Raw genomic sequence first — 19,837 nt, forward strand, 5'->3', positions numbered from 1 at the left:
GAAAATGGACAATGGTTGCTGACACATGCAAGCAAGTATGGTTAAAGGATTAGTTCACTTCCAGAATAATAGTTTCCTAATAGTTTACTCACCCTCATGTCATCCAAGATGTTCATCTCTTTCTTTCTTCAGGCAAAAATAAATAATGAGGAAAACCATTCCAGGATTTTTCTCTTCAGTGGGACCCAATGGGTTGAAGATCGAAATTGTAGTTTCAATGTAGCGTCAAGGGGCTTTACACGATCCCAGCCGAGGAATAAGGGTCTTATCTAGCGAAACAATCCATAATTTTATGTTACATTACGTTGGAAAGGTCACATGTGATGTAGGACCCAGTGTTTACTAAGCTAACGTTCAAAGAAAGTCAAACAGCTTCTACAAAAAAGGTAAAACAATGATGGCGGATGATTTTAAAGTTGGAGGAGAAAATGAGATGGAGTTTTTCGCCCTACCCTACCTTTTTGAACTGAACTACACAGATGATGAACTAACTGCACATGACCTTTCCAACATGCATGAAGTCGTAGAGCTAGTGCAAGATGAGCATTTGTGGTTAAAAAGTATATACATTTTTATTTTTTTTACACATAGACCAATCGTTTTCTAGATAAGATGCTTATTTCTCGGCTGGGATCGTGTAGAGCCCTTTGAAGCTGCATTGAAACTACAATTTGAACCTTCAACCTATTGATCCCCATTGAAGTCCACTATATGGACAGAAAAATCCTGAAACGTTTTCCTCAGAAACATTAGTTTCTTTTCGAATGAAGTATCGTAATAATAATTCCCTGTAATAATGATTTCTTTTTCTACTTTTTCTCTTTTTATTAAAGGGTCTTTTTAGGTCTGGAGTTGAATCTGCAGATGGACAGAGCTGTAGAGTTGAAATAAGGTGAGAAGGAAACCCTCTGTTTTTTTTTTCTTTGACTCTTTCGCAACAGTATCCGCAAGCCTACCCTGAGAATGAAGCAAGAAGCCTGTAAGCAAAAGCAAATCACAACCTGATTTTCCCTCTCAGTTTTTTAGAGATCTATAATGAGCGTGTGCGTGATCTGCTGAGAGGTGCGGAGCAGAAGAAGCCAGCGCCCCTGAGGGTTCGAGAACACCCAGAGAAGGGGCCCTATGTGCAGGGTGAGTGTTTAGAAAAGCCAATCTTAAAATGGCCTTCATGCTGATTTAAAGTCTGGTGAAGCCCTTCAAACAAAGTCAAATTACCTTGTGTAACCAGTACTAATGAAAACATGAGGAAAGTGCTCACTGGGTTGTATCGTTTGATGAATGCCTGTGTATTTTTATTGAAGAGGTAATTGTGTACACAAGTTATTCGTTCCTGACTGTTTGCATTTGTAACTCAATTCCCACCACAGCTTGTGCTGAGAGCAGCCAGCATGTGTGACTGTATCTGCTCCTCCTCTTTCTTTTGCTCTCTCTCACTTCCTTCTTGTCCAGCAGCCAGTCATTGTGTGTATTAGGAGAAAGCCCAGTGCAGCAAAGGAAGTGACCGCACTTCCATGCGGTCGCTAGAAGCTGAGTTGAGATGCATTGTGTATTCATCAAGATGTGTTTCTTACACATGTAAACACAGTGACCTCAATAAGTATTTGGACACTTGAGACACTTAAAATATGTGACCCTGGATCACAAAACCAGTTTTAAGTAGTACGGGGTATATTTGTAGCAATAGGCAAAAATATGTTATATGGGTCAAAATTATTGATTTTTCTTTTACGACAAAAATCATTAGGATATTAAGTAAAGATCATGTTCCATGAAGATATTTTGTATTAAAACTTAATTTTTGATTAGTAATATGCATTGCTAAGAACTTAATTTGGACAACTTTAAAGGTGATTTTCTCAATATTTTGAATTTTTTTTTGCACCCTCAGATTTCAGGTTTTTAAATAGTTGTATCTCAACCAAATTTTGTCAAACCATACGTCAATGGAATGCTTATTTATTCTGCTTTCAGGTGATGTATACTTCTCATTTTCAAAAAACTGACACTTATGACTGGTTTTGTGGTCCAGGGTCACATTTGTGAATTGTCTTAACATTTAATACCAAAATATATATGTTTTTTCTTATTTTTAACAGTTCAGTTCAGTCCTGATAGATTAACAAGCTGTTGGACAACCAGGAAGTGTCCAAATACTAAAATATATTATAATTTAAAACCTAACAATTAAATGTACAGAAATGCACATAACAGCTAAATTCAGGCCCAATTACACCCTAGGTTCTAGCACCACATGCCACTTTACATGAAAGATGATTTAGCATCATCGCTTCCTGATTTTGTTCCATTTCTATTCTTTAGCAGGAAGAAATTGTCTGTGACTCATATGGTGGAAAGTATGATGATGCTATTGTTTGTTTATCACAGGTCTTTCTCAGCATGTAGTGACTGACTACAAACAAGCAGTGGATCTGCTTGAGGAGGGCATTGCTAACCGCATCACAGCCGCTACACATGTCCATGATGCTAGCAGTCGATCTCACGCCATTTTTACCATTCAATACACACAGGTTTGAATCTCTTTCAGTTCATAGCACCTGAGGATCTTCCATCAGTCTTTTTTTATTACAAACTGCATAAGACTATGGTAGTTGGATGACTGATTTAAAGAAGTTATTCACTTCCAGAACAAAAATGTACAGATAATTTACTCACCTCCTTGTCATCCAAGATGTTTGTGTCTTTCTTCAGTCCATAAGAAATTATGCTTCTGGAGGAAAGAATTTCTTCCTCGGCTGGGATTGTTTAGAGCCCTTTAAAGCTGCATTTAAACTACATTTTGGAAGTTCAAACTTGGGGACACCATTGAAGTTCATTATATGGAGATAATTCCTGAAATGTAGAAAGAAAGACATGAACATCTTGGATGACAAGGGGGTGAATAAATTATCTGTACATTTTTGTTATGGAAGTGAACTCCTTTAAGCACCTTACAACTTTAAACAGCTGATAGTCACACTAGATATTTTCTTACTTGATTAAGTGCCAAATTGTATTAAATAACTCCCAGTCAAAGGTTTGGGGTCAGTAAGATATTTTGTTAGGAATAAATTAATTACTTTTGTTCAGCAAGGATCTATTAAATTGATCAAATAAGAAGAAATGCCAAGCACCAAAACGGCATATTAGAAAGATTTCTGAAGGATCATGTGACACTAAAGGCTAAAGTAATGGCTTTGCATCACAGGGAAAAAAAAATCCATTTTCAAATATATTAAAATAGAAAATCCTTCATTTAAACATTTAAATTGTAATAATAGTTTTGTAACAGTATTATTGAGCATAAGATATTTAAAAAAAAAAAATCTTACTGAACTCAAACCTTTGAATGCTAGTGTGCAAGTATATTTTAATTAGAAGTGTTTTCTTTTTATAGGCGATTCTAGAAAATAACCTCCCTTCAGAAATAGTGAGCAAGATCAATCTGGTGGACCTGGCTGGCAGGTTGGTGTTTTTGTTTGAACTTAAAGAGATAATTCACCCAAAAATGAAACTTAACCCATGATTTACTCACCCACAAGCCATGCTAGGTGTATATGACTGCATTCTTTCAGAAGAATGCAATCAGAGTTATATTAAAAATGTACTGGCTCTTCTAAGCTTTATAATGGCAGTGAATGGCTGTTGAGATTTGAGATTTGAGATTGAGTCCAATAAAGTGCATCCATTCATCATAAAAGTACTCCACACGGCTCCAGGGGGTTAATAAATGCCTTCTGAAGCAAACTGATGCATTTGTGTAAGAATAATATCTATATTTAAAACTTTATAAACCATAATCTCTAGCTTCCGCTAACTGTCGTACGCGTGTTCATGAGAGAGTGGCGTTCCAGCGGATGATGTAGGATGTAGGGCAAGCTCTGGTGAGAAGTGACAAACGTGGAAGCACAGAGGAGAGAGCAAAACCAAGCACCTGTCACATATTAGAAGTACAAAATGAGGATTTGTAAAGAAAAATGTCGGAGGATTTCTATATAAGGCAAGAGGAGACTGGTTTTCCTTTGCTGTAAACAAAACTTGGTTTTCATGAGACTAGTATATTCACACCAGAGCTTACGCTACGCCTGTGTCCTACATCAGGGGTGCTCAACCCTGTTCCTGGAGATCTACTTGGAGTTCAGCTCCAACCCTGGTCAAACACACCTGAACCAACTAACTAGGATCTGAAGGAGCACTTGATAATTACAGACAGGTGTGTTTGGTCAGGGTTGGAACTAAACTCTGCAGGAACAGGGTTGAGCACCCCTGTCCTACATCATCCGCTGGATCACCACTCTCTTGTGAACGTGCGTACAACAGCTAAAGCTAGAGATTATGGTTTATAAAGTTTTAAATATGGATATTTTTCTTACAGAAATGCATTGATTCAGTTCAGAAGGCCTTTATTAACCCCCCAGAGCTGTGTGTAGTACTTTTTATGATGGATGGATGCATTTTATTGGACTTCAAAAAATCAACAGCCATTGTAAATCTTGGAAAAGCCAGAACATGTTTTAATATAACTCTAATTGTATTCGTCTGAAAGAAGAAAATCATATACACCTAGGATGTCTTGAGGGTGAGTAAATCATGGGGTAATTTTCATTTTTGGCTGAGCCATCCCTTCAAACCTATCATTCTTTTTAGGCAGTGCAGATCATATATGGTCTTAATGACATGAAAACTTGATATGCTGCCCTCTAGTGGTAACTTGTGTTAGCTTGACTTGAAATATCTCTCTTTGTGCTGTGGCAGTGAACGAGCTGACCCTCAATACTGCAGAGACAGAATAACAGAAGGAGCCAACATTAACAAATCTCTCGTCACACTTGGCATCGTCATCTCCGCTCTTGGTAAGCACCGGCTTTCTTTATTCTCCTTATCCTCTCTTATCTTCCTCGTCATGACGTTGCACTGTGTTTTTCTAGCCCAGAACTCTCAGATGTTCAGCAGCAGTCAGAGCATCAACAGTGTGCTCAGTGAGGGTGAAGGGAGCACTGTGGGGAGCCAGTCCAGCTCTCTGTCGGGCAGCGGGCGCAGACAATGCTTCATTCCCTACAGGGACTCTGTCCTCACCTGGCTTCTCAAAGACAGTCTGGGAGGCAACTCCAAAACCATCATGATTGCAAGTATGGGATTCGGAGTGAAGATTTACTGTTTGCTGCATTGGTTTCAGTGCTAGTGGAATTGATTGTGAGATTGATTTTCCTCCAGCTGTCTCACCATCCAGCAGCAGCTACAATGAGACTCTGAGCACCCTCCGCTACGCAGCTCACGCCAGGAACATCGTCAATAAGCCAAGAGTCAATGAGGTCTGTTTAAACACATCCAAATGTCTGTAAAACTTGCTGTACCACCATCAACTGAAAATTAAAATAATAAACCTAAAATAAAACCTCTTGTTTTATCTTAGGATGCCAGTGTGAGGTTGATCAGAGAACTACGAGAAGAAATTGATCGTCTGAAGAGCATGCTGCTCAGCTTTGAAATGGTACCAGACTTTGAAGTATTAGTTCACTCCTGAATTCAAATGTCCTGGTAATTTACTCACCCCAATGTCATCCAAGATGTTCATGTCTGTCTTTCTTCAGTCGAAAAGAAATTTAAGGTTTTTTTTAAAACATTCCAGGATTTTTCTAGTGGACTTCAGTAGGGAGCAGCGGTCAAAATTGCAGTTTCGATGCAGCTTCAAAGGGCTCTACAGGATCCCAGCCAAAGAATAAGGGTCTTATCTAGCAAAATTATCTGTAATTTTCTGAAAGAGATTAGAATTTCTATATTTTTTAACCTCAAATGTTCATCTTGCATTACATAAATATGTTGGAGAGGTCATGCATGATTATTTCTTTATCTGTGTACTCTGGTTCAAAATTGTAGGATAGAGTGAAAAACCTTATCTCATTTTCTCCTCCTACTCCCAAAATTATCCGTCATCGTTGTTTTACCTTTCTTGCAAAGGTCATTTGACTTTCTTTGCACGTTTGCTTTGTAAACACTGGGTTGGTTAAAAAAAGTATATAGCATTTTATTGAACTGTGATCGATCGTTTAGTTTGGATCGTGCAGAGCCTTTTGAAGCTGCATTGAAACTGCAATTTGGACCTTCAACCCATTGTCTCCAGTTCAAGTCCACTATAAGCAGAAAAATCCTGAAATGTTTTTCTCAAAAACCTTACTTTCTTTTCAACTAAAATAAAAGACATGGAACATCTTGGATGACATGGGGGTGAGTAAATTATCATAATTATATATTTTATTCTAGAAGTGAACTAATCCTTTTACAGCTTGACCTGAATAAGTTCAACACACATTTTTGTTGTTAAGTAATTATGCCAACATTACAAGCCATTTAGAACATATCTAAAGATTACTAATGAGCTATATGGAGTGAGAATTTGACATGAGATTTCAGTGTGGACAGGGCTGCTTGGGACCATCAACAATAACAGAAACCAAGTCTTGTCCTGTGCTGTTTACCATTGTAGCTGGGTTAATATTAACATGGAATAGGCATTTGTCAGGTGCCTGGTTAGGACATGGTGTTAAAAAGCCAGTGATTTCGATATTCAAGTAAGACAAAAATTGTGCTGATTGAAAATTGTTTTTTCCATCCACAGCAGAGGAATCCCAGTCCATCTCTCAGTGATGAGAGAGAAGGCAGCTTGTCTGATATAGTCCTACAGAATGAACTGAAGGTCAGTCCACCTACTTGAAACACTGAAGTCTGATATTAAAGGGATAGTTCAAAAAATAGAAATTCTGTTACTAGTTACTCGCCCTCATGTTGTTCCAAACTCGTAAGACCTTCCTTCATCTTCAGAACACATATTAGATATTTTTGATGAAATCTGAGCGCTTTCTGACCCTGCATAGACAACAACACAACTGACACGTGCAAGGCCCAGAAAGGTAAGGACATTGTTATAATAGTCCATGTGACATGGTTTAACCTTAAAGGAGAAGTCCACTTTCAAAACAACAATTTAAAAATAATTTACTCACCCCCTTGTCATCCAAGATGTTAATGTCTTTCTGTCTTCAGTCATGAAGAAATTATGTTTAAGGAAAGCATTTCAGGATTGTACTCCATATAATGGACTTCATTGGTGCCCCAATTTTGAACTTCCAAAATGTAGTTTAAATGCAGCTTCAAAGGGCTCTAAACGATCCCAGCCGAGGAATAAGGGTGTTATCTAGCGAAACGATCTGTCTTTTTTTTTGAAGAAGAAGAAAAATTTGTATACTTTTTAAGCACAAAAGCTACAGCACAGGCTCTGGGATGCGCGTCCACAACACAACGAATCACGTCTAAGTTCTTTGTCTGTGTACTCCGGCTCAAAAAGGTAGAGAATGGCGAAAAACTCTCATTTTGTCCTACAACTTCAGAATCGTCCGACATCGTTGTACCTTTTTGTTTGTAAGCAGCGTTTGACTTACTTGCACTTCCTTAGTCTTTGCACATTCGCTTTGTAAACATTGGGTCTGTAGTTCCGCGTGACCTTTCAACGTGATTCAACAGTACGTAGTGTCGTGGAGGTGCATCCCATCCTTAAAAAGTAAATAAATTTTTATTTTCAGAAAAAAATGACCAATCGTTTCGCTAGATAAGAACCTTCTTCCTCAGCTGGGATCATTTAGAGCCCTTTGAAGCTGCATTTAAACTACATTTTGGAAGTTCAAAATCGGGGCACCAATGAAGTCCGTTATATGGAGAAAAATCCTGAAATGCTTTCCTCAAAAACCATAATTTCTTCACGACTGAAGACAGAAAGACATGAACATCTTGGATGATAAAGGGGTGAGTACATTTTTTGTAAATTGTTGTTCTGAAAGTGGATTCTCCATTAATGTAATGAAGCTACAAGAATACTTTTTTTGCGTAAGCAAAACAAAAATAACTTTATTCAACAATTTGTTCTCTTCTGTGTCAGTCTTCAAAGCTCGTTCACGAGAGTACACAACGCGTACGTGCATCAAAAATATCTTAATTTGTGTTCTGAAGATGAACGTAGGTCTTACAGGTTTGGAGCGTAATTTTTGGGTCAACTATCCCTTTTACTTTTCACCTGCTAATTTTCAGTCACTCATGTTTCCTCTGCAGGTGGAGCAGCTGACTAAAGACTGGTCTGACAGTTGGCATGATAAGCGAGCCCTGTTGGAGCGCTACAGTGTGGACATTAACCAGAACAGAGCAGGCGTTCTCATTCAGTCACTCTTGCCTCACCTCATCGCTCTAGAGCCAGACGTCCTCAGCACAGGGGTCACCATCTACCACCTTCGGGTAGAACTATTTAGCTAGTTATATGCAATACACTACTTCTTCCTATCACATCTATGTAGCCTTTAGCTAGTCTTCTCTCAACAAAATCCTTTGTTCTTTCTGGTCATTAACCAATGGTTCTTTCTCTTTTCCCTCCAATAGATTCTTCCTTCTCTTCTGTCTTTTTACTTTTGTTCTGTGTGCAAAACTCTATGCAGATACCTCTGCCAGGAAGGTAAAACAGCCTAGAGATTTGGCCATGTGATCTGGACATTCCCCCCTCTTCTTTTCACTTTCCTCTTTCGTACTTTTGTGTGATTGTGCAGGAATGTTTTAGTGAGAGTTACACACTGGTGTTTACGTAAATCTGTGCTAAGAGGTTAGAGCCTTTTTGATAGTCCATAAAAGGCTCACGGCTGTGCAATTTCAGCAGTTTCCTTGCTTTAAAAGCCAAAGCCACCTGGGAATGATTGTGTGCCCATATGTCCGGGCTTATATAAGCAGGCATTTTATCCTTCATAAACAGTAGGCAATGAAGGATAAATAGCCTTGCTCAGAGCCTTGTTTAGCTTTTGAGGTGTGTAAAGAACAAAAAATAAGACATGGAAGAAGAAAATGTTTTGTTTCGGACATGCAAGAGATTAGCACTAAATCCTCAAATTGATTTCTATTAATGTTTGTTTTATTGTGGTCCTACAGGAAGGGGTGACGAGAATCGGGCCTCAGGATGACAACCTGGAAGAGCCTCACATAGGTATCTTATTTCACCTCTACAGCTTTGAGTACTGTGGTCTGTTTACATCTGGTACTAACAGCGTTAAAGAGTGCTACAGGGATTATGTATTTTTGTAGGCCAAAACACAGATGTGAATTAGCAATTTTAGCACTTCCAGTTCTATCGCCCCAAAGTGGGTGTTTGGTTAAATGTTTGAAATAAGGCCTGTAGGTAAGACAAGCATAAGACATTTTCACATTTTATTCTAAGACTCCCTTGTGATTTTTTTTCTTTTACTTGTCTCAAATGGGCAGTTCACCCAAAAATGAAAATTCTGTCTAATTACTCACCCTCATGTCGTTCCAAACCAGTAAGACCTTCGTTCATCTTCAGAATACAAATTATGATATTTCTGATGAAATCCGAGAACTTTCTGACATAGACAGCAACGCAACTGACACATTCAAAGCACAGAAAGATAGTAATGACGATGTTAAAATAGTCCATGTGACATCAGTGGTTCAACTGTAATGTTATGAAGCTATAAGAATATTTTTGTGCACAAAATATATAATAGCAGTGATTAACTTGCACCTCAACCCCTCAGTCTTGCCAGAAGGTTCCTCCTGCGAGATTGAGAACAAGTGCGGGGTAGTAACTCTGAAGCCAGTCTCAGGGAACATCTGCATGGTCAATGAAAGAGAGATCAAGGAGCCCTGCAGACTTGCACAAGGTAAATCCAAAGTGCAGAAAACAGCCCATTATACCCATTTCTTGTACAGTCAAACCAAAATTTATTCAGACACCTTCAACATTTCTCACATTATCACAGTTTATTCGCTGTAGTTTAGAAAATTGTGTGTCGGAGCAAATTCAGCTTGATAATGTCGGATAACTTTGATTAAAAAGGTATGTAATGGATTACAATCAACGAAAAATTCAGACAACTGTTAGTATGACAATATTTACCCAACTATCAATACTTTGTTGTTGTTAATTTTGTCCAGTCTGTGGTGTAAAAAGGTTGTATTAGCAATTAAAGAAGAAACACTTAAGCAAAAAATGGTCAGGTCAAAGTGTCTGAATAATTTGTGGTCCCAATTTTTATCAATTTTAGATTTTTTTTTTTATTTTAGAATATGTCACATTTTACTTTATTTTGCTGTGCTCACTTACATAAATGAACTATGGTGTCCTGTACCCGACAGTAAAAAAAAATATATAAAAAATTATATCTGGTGTCTGAATAATTTTTGGTTTGACTGTAAACAAAATTAAAATAATGCATTTACGTTGGTGAACATTGGGAGTATCTTTGTGCATCTCTGTTTCTCCAAAGGTGCAGTAATTACCTTAGGAGGACTCCATAAGTTCAGGTTCAACCACCCTGCAGAGGCGGCTGTTCTGAGGGAGAGAAGACGGGTACAGTCCATGCTTTGCAATGCATATATTCACTAAAATGACCTTGAGATTAAATGGAAGTTAGTTCAGGAAAAAGGAGTAGCATAATTTGTTTGTGAATGCCACGTATGATATTTTGCACGAAGTGCTGATAGTCAGACATTTTTAAGTTATTTATGTTTTAGATCTTTTACATTGTCAGAGGAGACTTTTTAAAGGGTTAAGACACCCAAAGTGTTATCATTTACTCATTAAACATGATGATTAAAGAGGAAATTGGATGCAAAATTCATGCATATAAATATGTCTTTGCAGTGTGTGGACAAAACCACCCAACAATGATAAAAATCCGTTCACTCCTTTTTTATAATCCCCAAAAAACCTAAACAGACTCAATTATCAAATCCTTTTAATTTACTGACCAGTATGATGTCATATTGCACAAGCCCCGCCCACGACTGCTGACGGACTATCCCGTATTAGCATATTTCCGCCCTCAGCCAGTTGTACGCTGTCTGGCATATTCCCCGTGCTCGAGCAGCTGTAGTGACGTCTTGTAAGCTAGTAAGTTTTTGATGGAACCTGCCACCGAAAAAGAGAGGGGCGGGATTAGCAGTAGCTCATTATCATTTAAAGAGACATGCACCGAAACGGGTCGCTGTGAGCAGAGCTGTTTTTGACAAAGAAGAAAAGGTTGTTTTTTTACACAGCCATTGAGGAATTTTAACCAAAGTATGTTGCAGACATTTCATGAAGTCCCTAATGAATCATACCAACTTGGAAAATGGGCTTCCGACATCCCCTTTAAACATCATTACATACCAAAATTATTTTCTTATCTTATAAAGGTACTATATAACAATAAACAAAATTTAGTACTAAGAATTGCTTGAATTAGCATAATTGTTTTTTGTTTGTTTGTTTTCTATGCAGACCAGTGATGGAGGTCTGGTCTACAACTCTACAGAGCCCAACTCACCCAGTTCTGACATAAGGTAAATGTTTTGTTTATTCAAGAGCAGTATATTTTCAAACCATAGATATATTGTCCAAGTTCATATTGTTTTCAAATGTTGAACTGGTAATGAGCCCTCTGGAGAAACTATTGTTTATAGAGTTTACATGGTGTTGCTTGGTTACTATAGTGAGTGTGCAGACAACAAAAGAAATTAAAGTAAATTTGTATGGTGTGCTATTGTAATTCATTATTTCTTTAAATCTGTGTTAATTTTAACTAGTGGTAACATTTCTGGTAGGCTAGTGCATCATCAGTGTATGAGTTTGCATTTGTTGCATGCCCAGGGTTCTAGGAGCAGGTTGTCATGAGAATGAAAATGGGACGGCTCCCAGACAGCGACTAGAGGAGCAGCAGTGGTACATAGAGTGTCTACGAGAGGAGATTCAGATGGAGCAGAAAAGAGCGGAGAGAGATCTGGAAAGAGAGCAGGCACGTCTCCGACAGCAGCACACTGAGAGTGAGTACAAAGCTAATCTTTAGCCTTCAGAATGGTTGAAAATATATAATATGCTTTTTAGTAAGCAACTTTATTTCTCCTAAAATTAAATTTATTTCTTCTAGGCTTTCAAGACATCAGTTATATTTTAGACACTTTGTGCTGAGATTTAGTTTTATTTTGACAGCACATACAGTAAATATTTCACACAGTCTTAGACAAAGCTTAAAACAAATGAATACTAAATACCTGACAATAACAAATGGTCCTTTCAAATTGTTATTTCAATTATAAAGCCATACATTCCTCTAAACTCTGTTTTTTTGCCCCTAAAGTCAAGCAGTGGATCTTGCAAGAAAAGCAACGGCTTGAAGCACACAGGGAAAAGGGGACATTGGAGTCAGGGGTTCAGACAGATCTCGTACTTCACAGTGGTTTATCAAATCAGATGACTGAGGAGGAAGGCAGTGCTGAAAGAGTCCCACCGTCGCCATTAATAGGTGACAGGAAAAGAGTAGTGCAGGAGGAACTGCTGAAGCACCATGCACTGCGCAGAGCTGAGAACCGCGTGCGCCGCAAAAGGTTACATTACCAACTGGAGAAGATTGCACGAAAGCGCCACCTGTTGGAGGCGAAGCGAGAGCTGCAGAGGCTAGAAAATGAGCTTCTACAAGGGGGTGATGAAGCCTCATCTGCAGATCTGGGATACCCCTTAAAGTCCAGGGCACGTCCAATGACTTTACGAAGGCATTCATTTTCTGCTGATCTGCTGTCCCGATTGTACCCCCAGCACACTCCCATTTTCAGGTAAGTGTAAACCATATGAATAACTAACATAGGGTCTCAATCACTAACAATTCGTGTGTAACCTATGTAAAAAGTTTTTATTGTGTCTGAACTAGTTTCGAGGATTGGCTTGAAACTAGTTGGCAAAAGCTTATCTATAGAGAACATCATGTGTTTGCTGAGCGTGACTAAAGGCTATAAAGGAAGAGTTATGTGGAAAGTAATTTATAATACTTAAGATTTATTAACAGTAGAACAAAGAACAAATCTGTGTGTACATACACATAGAAATTTTTCTCCTTTGTGTGTATGAATATGCGGCCTAGTCTCATTGTTTATACGTAGGTATTAGTACGTAACGTTTACATTTTTGTATGTTTTTATTGATGCTGAAGCATACAATTTCAGCATTTAAAACTTAAAAATTGCTATGTATTTTTAGCTAAAAATGTAAAATTTATCAAACTTTTATATCATTTAGATATTTGTATCAATGCATTTATCATTTTATCAATAAGCGACCCCCAAACCTAAACCTACCCATTTTATAGCGAAAATGCATTTTTAAAATCATTTTATTAATAAGCGATTTAGATTTTTAGACCCCTTAACCTAAACCTACCTATTTTATAGTGAATATAAAAAGATATAAAACGTAGTTGACCAAAATATGCAGGGAAATTACCATTTTAGTGACAATATAGCCTTAAAAAGATTTTTTTTAAAGTCGCTAATTCCACTCCTACCTGTAAACCTAACAATAACTATTTCTGTACAGTATAAAGAAACGCATGACAGACAGAAAAGTGCAATCACAATAATTTATTTATTGCCAATATGTCAAAAGCAGTACCAAAAGAAATTCATATAACTATGCGTTGCAGCCACAGTCCTCTCTCCCAGAATACAGTAACTTTGTATGAGGTGCAGAGCAGAATTGAAGTTCACTGAATTCGCTATAATGTTGAATTTGCTGACAATATTATCCCGATCCACTCTGTGAAGGCGCGTATTTCTCATTCAAACTCACCTCACCAGAAACACAGCATGTCGCAATCTGTGACGAAGCAGGTGAGAGCCAATGAGCGTTCGATTTTTCTGCTGAAAAGCCTGTCGTAAAGTTTCTTGAAGTGACAACTTCTGAATGTGTAACGAGCACATCAGCGCGGTTTTTGACTGCTGAAGATCGCTGAATAAAGGCTTGGATTTGATTCTGTTCCTCGTAGTCTTATGAATACTGTAGATCAGTATTACAGCACTCAAATAAAATTGATTCCTTTTGTAATTACGTTGTGTTTTTGGTGTTTTTTTTAATGGTTCTTTTGTCACAGCATGTAAGAGAAAATGGCTTTTTTCAAAGTAAATATTATATAGTATTAGTATTAGTAGTAGATAAACAATTGAGGGTTTAAGGGTTTAAAGTATAGCCTTGTTTAACATTATGTATTCTTCAAAACAAGTTGGCAGCATAAATCACACAGAACAAAACAAAATGTTATCATTTCATGTTAAGTAAATGAGTAATAAATTTAAGGCAGTTGAACACATAATGCCACTGATATGACAACTGAATACAATAATAATAAAATTTATGCCACAATTTAATATTCAGATTTATTTAATATTTATTTATATTTAATATGTATTAAAAATTCATTTGTAAATCTGTAAAGTTTCAGGTATCGTCAATACGTTAGTATTGTATGTTTAAATGTAGTAAAAAGTAAATGTATCATGAGATCATGTTGGAATATGAATAAAACAATGCAGTTATTAGTGAATGAGACCCACTGTGCATGTTTTTGGGTTTACCTGGTCTAAAGAATAGTAGTAAATCTTGCAGAACAAGGTGTTATTCATGTTTATAGAACAATCATTATAATTACCAACAAAAACAGTGTACTGTTTTTTTTTTTTTTTTAACCTTTAAAAATATCTATACTTTCCTTTGTCTCCAAACAGCCAGGTCCTCAAAAGGAATAGATCTTCTGAGTTTACAGCATCTCTAGCTGGCTTTGCTTGTGCCACTAAATGGGAATCTGATGAACATCTCCAAGATCAAAAGATTAGAAGACGTTCCAATACAATGCCCTCAAGATATGACCAAGGATCCTCATGTTGGGCCAGTTTTTCAGACAGCGTCAAAAGTCCCATAAAAGATGCGAGTTCAGCTAAAGCTACAAAATTAAAAACGGCTTCCTCAAGGTTGATAGTCAAGGAAAGCACAAGCGACCAAGACAAGAACTGTCTGGATTCAGACACCAAAGCCACTAGGAAAGTATTACCGATAATCAAACAGAAAAGTTCTGTGAAGGGAACAAAGAGTCTATCACAAGGTGGAAATAAAGGTTTAGAGACCATCCGCAAGGTTTTTTCCCACTCTGTTGGCTCTGGGATCAAAACTGCTTTGGCAAAAGTTTTCCGCAAACCACCGTCAGGCTTACGTGGACATAGAAGTGTGAAATCTGTCAACAAAGCAACAAGTCAGAACAAAAACAAGACTGTGAAAGACTTTGAGCAAAAAAAAGAAAAGTGCTCTATCAAGCCAACAATGTCTTATGAAAATTTGGAGCAGCTTAACTCACTAAAACATAAGCAACAGAGACACTGGCGTAGTGCAGAAGTTCTAACGAGTACCAAGCAGTGGGTTGCAGCACAAAAAGAAACAGTTGGATGGGCAGAACACGTTGGCTGGGAGGAACCCAATGCATCCTCAGATTGTGATAGTATCTTCTCATTGGATTCGCTGTCATCAGCTTATGCTACAGCTCTGGCTGAGCAGCTTCAACAGGAGGAATGTGATTCCAGTGATGCTGAGAGTGAAGACAGCCAGATGTCTCAAGACTCTCTTGTTATGGAGAGCAGTGGGAAGCATGTGACTGCCAAGCCAGTGCTGAGGTTTAATAAAGTTCCAAGCCACTTAACCACCTCTACAACACAGACTTCATGCAGCTCTCAGGCAATTGGAAACAAAGAGCAGATGAGAATATCCAAAGATGTACCTGCGGAGGTTTTCTGGAGCCTTAATGGTAGTCAGAAGTTGAAAATGGAGAATGCCCAAGGCATGGCTAGAGAGTCTTCTCACATGTCTGAATCAAGACCCTGCAGCGGTGCAAGTAACAGGGAGACGGAGAATCCACTTGCTCTTACTGATGCATGGTCATCTACTGATGCAGCAGACAGTCCCAGAATCATCAGAGCTTCAGGACACTTGATCAAACAGGATCAACACACACTAATAGAAAGCAGTAGATGCCAAAGCTCTACTAGTTTGGATATGTCAGACAACACAAATGTCTCAGAAAGCCAGAGCTCACCTCGTTCTGACTCAACTCAGGATGGAAATACAACACTTGAAGAGCAAAATGACACGTTCTTTGAAAATACCCTGTTGTTAGAGAGTGATCTTAGCTTTATCCCAGGGCAAGAGATGGATTTTAAGGCACTGGCTACCAATGAACAACCATGTACAACTCACAGACTCTGCAACTCTACAGATACAAATTCAGATGGGGTAGCAAACCCAAATAAACCAACCACTCAATGTGAACCACTGAATCCCACTGCGACTGAAGCATTGTTGATCAACTCTTGTTCCAAAGATGGTCAGATCTCAACAAGTACTAGTTGCTTCCCACTTAACTCTAGTAGGGAAGATGTACATGTTAAAGAGGAGCCACCATCATACCCAATGTACCATGACTCTACAGATACCAATTTAGGTGGGGTAGCAGACCCAAACAAACCAGCCACTCAACGTGAACCACTGAATCCCACTGTGACTAAAACATTGCTGATCAACTCTTGTACCAAAGATGGTCACATCTCAACAAGTACCAATTGCTTCCCAGTTAACTCTAGTAGGAAAGATTTACATGTTAGAGGGGAGCCATCATCATACCCAATGTACCATGACTCTACAGATGCCAATTTAAATGGGGTAGCAGATCCAAGCAAACCAACTACTCAATGTGAACCACTGAATCCCACTGTGACTAAAACATTGCTGATCAACTCTTGTTCCAAAGATGGTCAGATCTCAGCAAGTACCAATTGTTTCCCAGTTAACTCTAGTAGGAAAGATTTCCATGTTAGAAAGGAGCCATCATCATACCCAGTGTACCATGACTCTACAGATACCAATTTAGGTGAGGTAGCAGACCCAAACAAACCAACCACTCAACGTATACCACTGTATCCCACTGTGACTAAAGCATTGCTGATCAACTCTTGTTCCAAAGATGTTCAGATCTCAGCAAGTACCAATTGCATCCCAGTTAACTCTAGTAGGGAAGATTTACATGTTAGAGAGGAGCCATCATCATACCCAGTGTACCATGAGGAATGTTCTCTGAGGAACTTAAACCTGACAACAGGTTTTCATGTTTCAACATGTGAAAATGCAGCAGATACAGAAGTTAAGAACTCCGAAGTGGCACATATTCTAGATGAATCACACAGCAATGCAAGCACTGACAATGGCAAAACCACTGGACACTGTGATGAAGAAAAAAAGTATTTCTATACAAAACAGTGCACAGAAATGGCTTGCCCAACTGATACCAATGATTATGCACTGACAATCAAAGAATCAGAGAAGCATGATGTAGTTAATAGATTCGGCAGAGATGGTGAACACTTTGGTGTAAAGTTAGGGAATGAACCAGTCAGTGGAACATGCAAAATGAACGACTTTGTGAGAAATATGACGCTTCCAAAGAAAAGTGATGAAGATGTTTCAGACACTGAGACAGCATTTTTACATATGGATCAGGAACAGTCATCTGCTTGTTCAACTATCAATGCAGAATCTGTAAAAAGTAGATCTCTTTTGGAAAACTGGCTAACACATAGTACGATGGAAAACTCTGATCAAGACCTAGACGAGAAGGAAGCCAAGAATGATCATAAAACTTTAATCAGCAAAGACCACATTAATACTTTTAGAAATGACAGTAGTGTATGCGATGGTGGACTGACACAAACAAACTGTGCTACCCTGAAATCCTCCAAAAGTCCAGAGATGAAACACTTTATTGACAACATTAAAGAGGATAGAAAAGATGCAGACCAGATTGTGGAGAGAAAGACCAATAACCGATATTTTCAGATGAGCGACTCTGCAATTAATGCTAAAATATCAGAGGTGGTGAAAGAACATTTTATGTCTCTAAGAGAAGACTACAGAGAAGATCAAGAGTCAGACACAAAGAAAGAAAACGCTTCTTTAGCTAAACTCGATGATTTGAAGTCCAAAACAAACAAACATGAATTTGATTACAGAAGTACTCAGGCTGGACATGGTGAGAGTAATAGTTCCCATCCTTTCTCATGTATGTCAAAATCAGAGAACAGTGATTCACAAACTGAATCAAGACATTCTTCGACTATGAAGGATCATGCAGTCTTGAACTCCACTGGCACAGTAGATCATACTGCAAGGAAGGAAGAAAGGAAAGTTGGACAAGAAAATCCAAAATGTGGAATTGTCAGTGACAGCTTGGAATCAGTATTATACTGCACTATAGAGGAACAGAGCACAGATAAACTAAAAACAAGTGAATCAGTGTTGTCATGTGTTAAAGAAACTATTATTGATGTGAATACATCAAGAGAGAACATTATTGTCTGCACCAAACTAAGAAAGGATTATGCCGATGCTTCAAACCCTGTTCAAAGGAAAGACTGCATCAGTGAAGGGGTTTTGGAGAAAGATAATGCCACTGTATTAAAACAGCTTCCCTGCATGTATGCGCAAGATACTTTATCTCTTAAGCTAACAAATGGCTTGGATAAAGTTAAGAAAGTTAATCTGTGCATCCTCCAGAATGCACAGGTGGTTGACAACAAAACAAAACAAAATGAAAGTGGACTGAGCTCTACGGGAATGCACAGTTATGATGATAAACAATTAACATCACATGAACATTCAAGACTTTTGAATGAAACTTCATGCTCATCAAGTGAAAAATGTCCTATGAAGATCTCAACTCCTGTAAAGTTCAGTAAATGCAACATCTCTCAGGTGTCATTGTCCACTGAAGCAACAATGAAACGTACTGTCTCAGGTGTGCACTCCAAAGATGTGGCTGATGCATTTCAACAAACCATGGAGGCACAAAATAAAAAGGCATGTTCAAATAACTCTTCAATATCAAGTATGGAAGATTACCACTCAACAGTGGAAGGCAGTTACCCAACTCCCGAAGCCCGGCCTTTAAGCAATCTTGCATTTTATGAATTTGGTCCAGGAAAATATAATGGTTGTGCAAACCAAGATAAAACTTGTGTTAAACGTTCCTTGGAAACTGCTACTATCAGTAGTAATTGTGGTCAAGATAAAGAAAGACATGTAGAGCAAATACACAACGGTTACTCTGAAGATTTAAGAAAAGATATCACTATTCTAGATTTAGGCCAGGCACCGAAAAGACCACAAATGAACAGCTTGGTTAAAAATTGTGATCCTGGAAAGATCGACAAGAGTGCACAATCAGAGAATCAGTCAATCTACACAAGTAATCAGTTGGAAATGATTGTTACACCTCAGCATAATGATGGCAGCATTAAAGGAACGCAAAGTTTTGATAACCAACCACTGAAAAATCAAGAGCCAAATATGCCTAAAAATCCCCAGTCAACTTGTATGCAAAGAAGAGAGCCTGATAAATCTGTTGAGGTGTTTCACAATGCAAAACAGACTCATTGCAGTCAAAATACAAAGGAACATTATAGTAACAGATGTAAATCTGCAGACCAAGGAGAACATGTCACAACAGCGAATGATCCAAAACATTTTGTTGGCAATGGTAATGATGAAAGACGGAAAGGAAAACAAAAGCGATACAGAAAGGCCCACTTTATAGCCCCTCCAAGTTCATCCACAGATTCTACACCAGAAGTATCTTTGGATGAAAGTACCACAACCAAAAGTCATGCATCTCGTACCAGACCTGCTTCTCAGGCAAATCTACTTCCTACCAGTCAAATTGCTCTTAGCGAATACAAAAGTCCTCCACTTGATGAACAAAGCATTCCTTCACCTTCAGCAATTAGTACAAGGTTGTTAGATGCACAACCAGGACAGAGATACACCCAGCATCCTTGCACTGGTACGCCAACCTCGATGACTGGAGTCACCTTACATAGCGAAGCTAAGATTGAGACAATTGAAAATCAACAAGATCATAGTTCTACTAAGAAATGCAGATAATAGAGATAACTG

At 38.2% G+C, this 19,837-nt stretch overlaps 1 protein-coding gene across 1 annotated transcript in view; it reads left to right on the forward strand.

The window, feature by feature from the left end:
- Nucleotides 1–19,835, forward strand: part of stard9 (StAR-related lipid transfer (START) domain containing 9) — a 48,472-nt gene extending 28,637 nt beyond the window's left edge. Inside the window, exons 6-22 of the mRNA XM_051134012.1 lie at nt 834–892; nt 1,019–1,131; nt 2,386–2,528; nt 3,395–3,462; nt 4,753–4,850; nt 4,926–5,126; nt 5,212–5,309; nt 5,411–5,488; nt 6,614–6,691; nt 8,098–8,277; nt 8,956–9,010; nt 9,579–9,704; nt 10,311–10,393; nt 11,306–11,367; nt 11,675–11,847; nt 12,162–12,633; nt 14,575–19,835. Of these exons, the coding sequence (XP_050989969.1) occupies nt 834–892; nt 1,019–1,131; nt 2,386–2,528; nt 3,395–3,462; nt 4,753–4,850; nt 4,926–5,126; nt 5,212–5,309; nt 5,411–5,488; nt 6,614–6,691; nt 8,098–8,277; nt 8,956–9,010; nt 9,579–9,704; nt 10,311–10,393; nt 11,306–11,367; nt 11,675–11,847; nt 12,162–12,633; nt 14,575–19,825 (7,338 nt within the window). The 3' untranslated portion in view covers nt 19,826–19,835. The remainder of the gene's footprint in view (nt 1–833; nt 893–1,018; nt 1,132–2,385; nt 2,529–3,394; nt 3,463–4,752; nt 4,851–4,925; nt 5,127–5,211; nt 5,310–5,410; nt 5,489–6,613; nt 6,692–8,097; nt 8,278–8,955; nt 9,011–9,578; nt 9,705–10,310; nt 10,394–11,305; nt 11,368–11,674; nt 11,848–12,161; nt 12,634–14,574) is intronic.
- The last annotated feature ends 2 nt before the right edge of the window (nt 19,836–19,837 follow it).

Source organism: Labeo rohita, chromosome 17, assembly GCF_022985175.1.
Source record: "Labeo rohita strain BAU-BD-2019 chromosome 17, IGBB_LRoh.1.0, whole genome shotgun sequence".
Taxonomy (NCBI): Eukaryota; Metazoa; Chordata; class Actinopteri; order Cypriniformes; family Cyprinidae; genus Labeo; species Labeo rohita.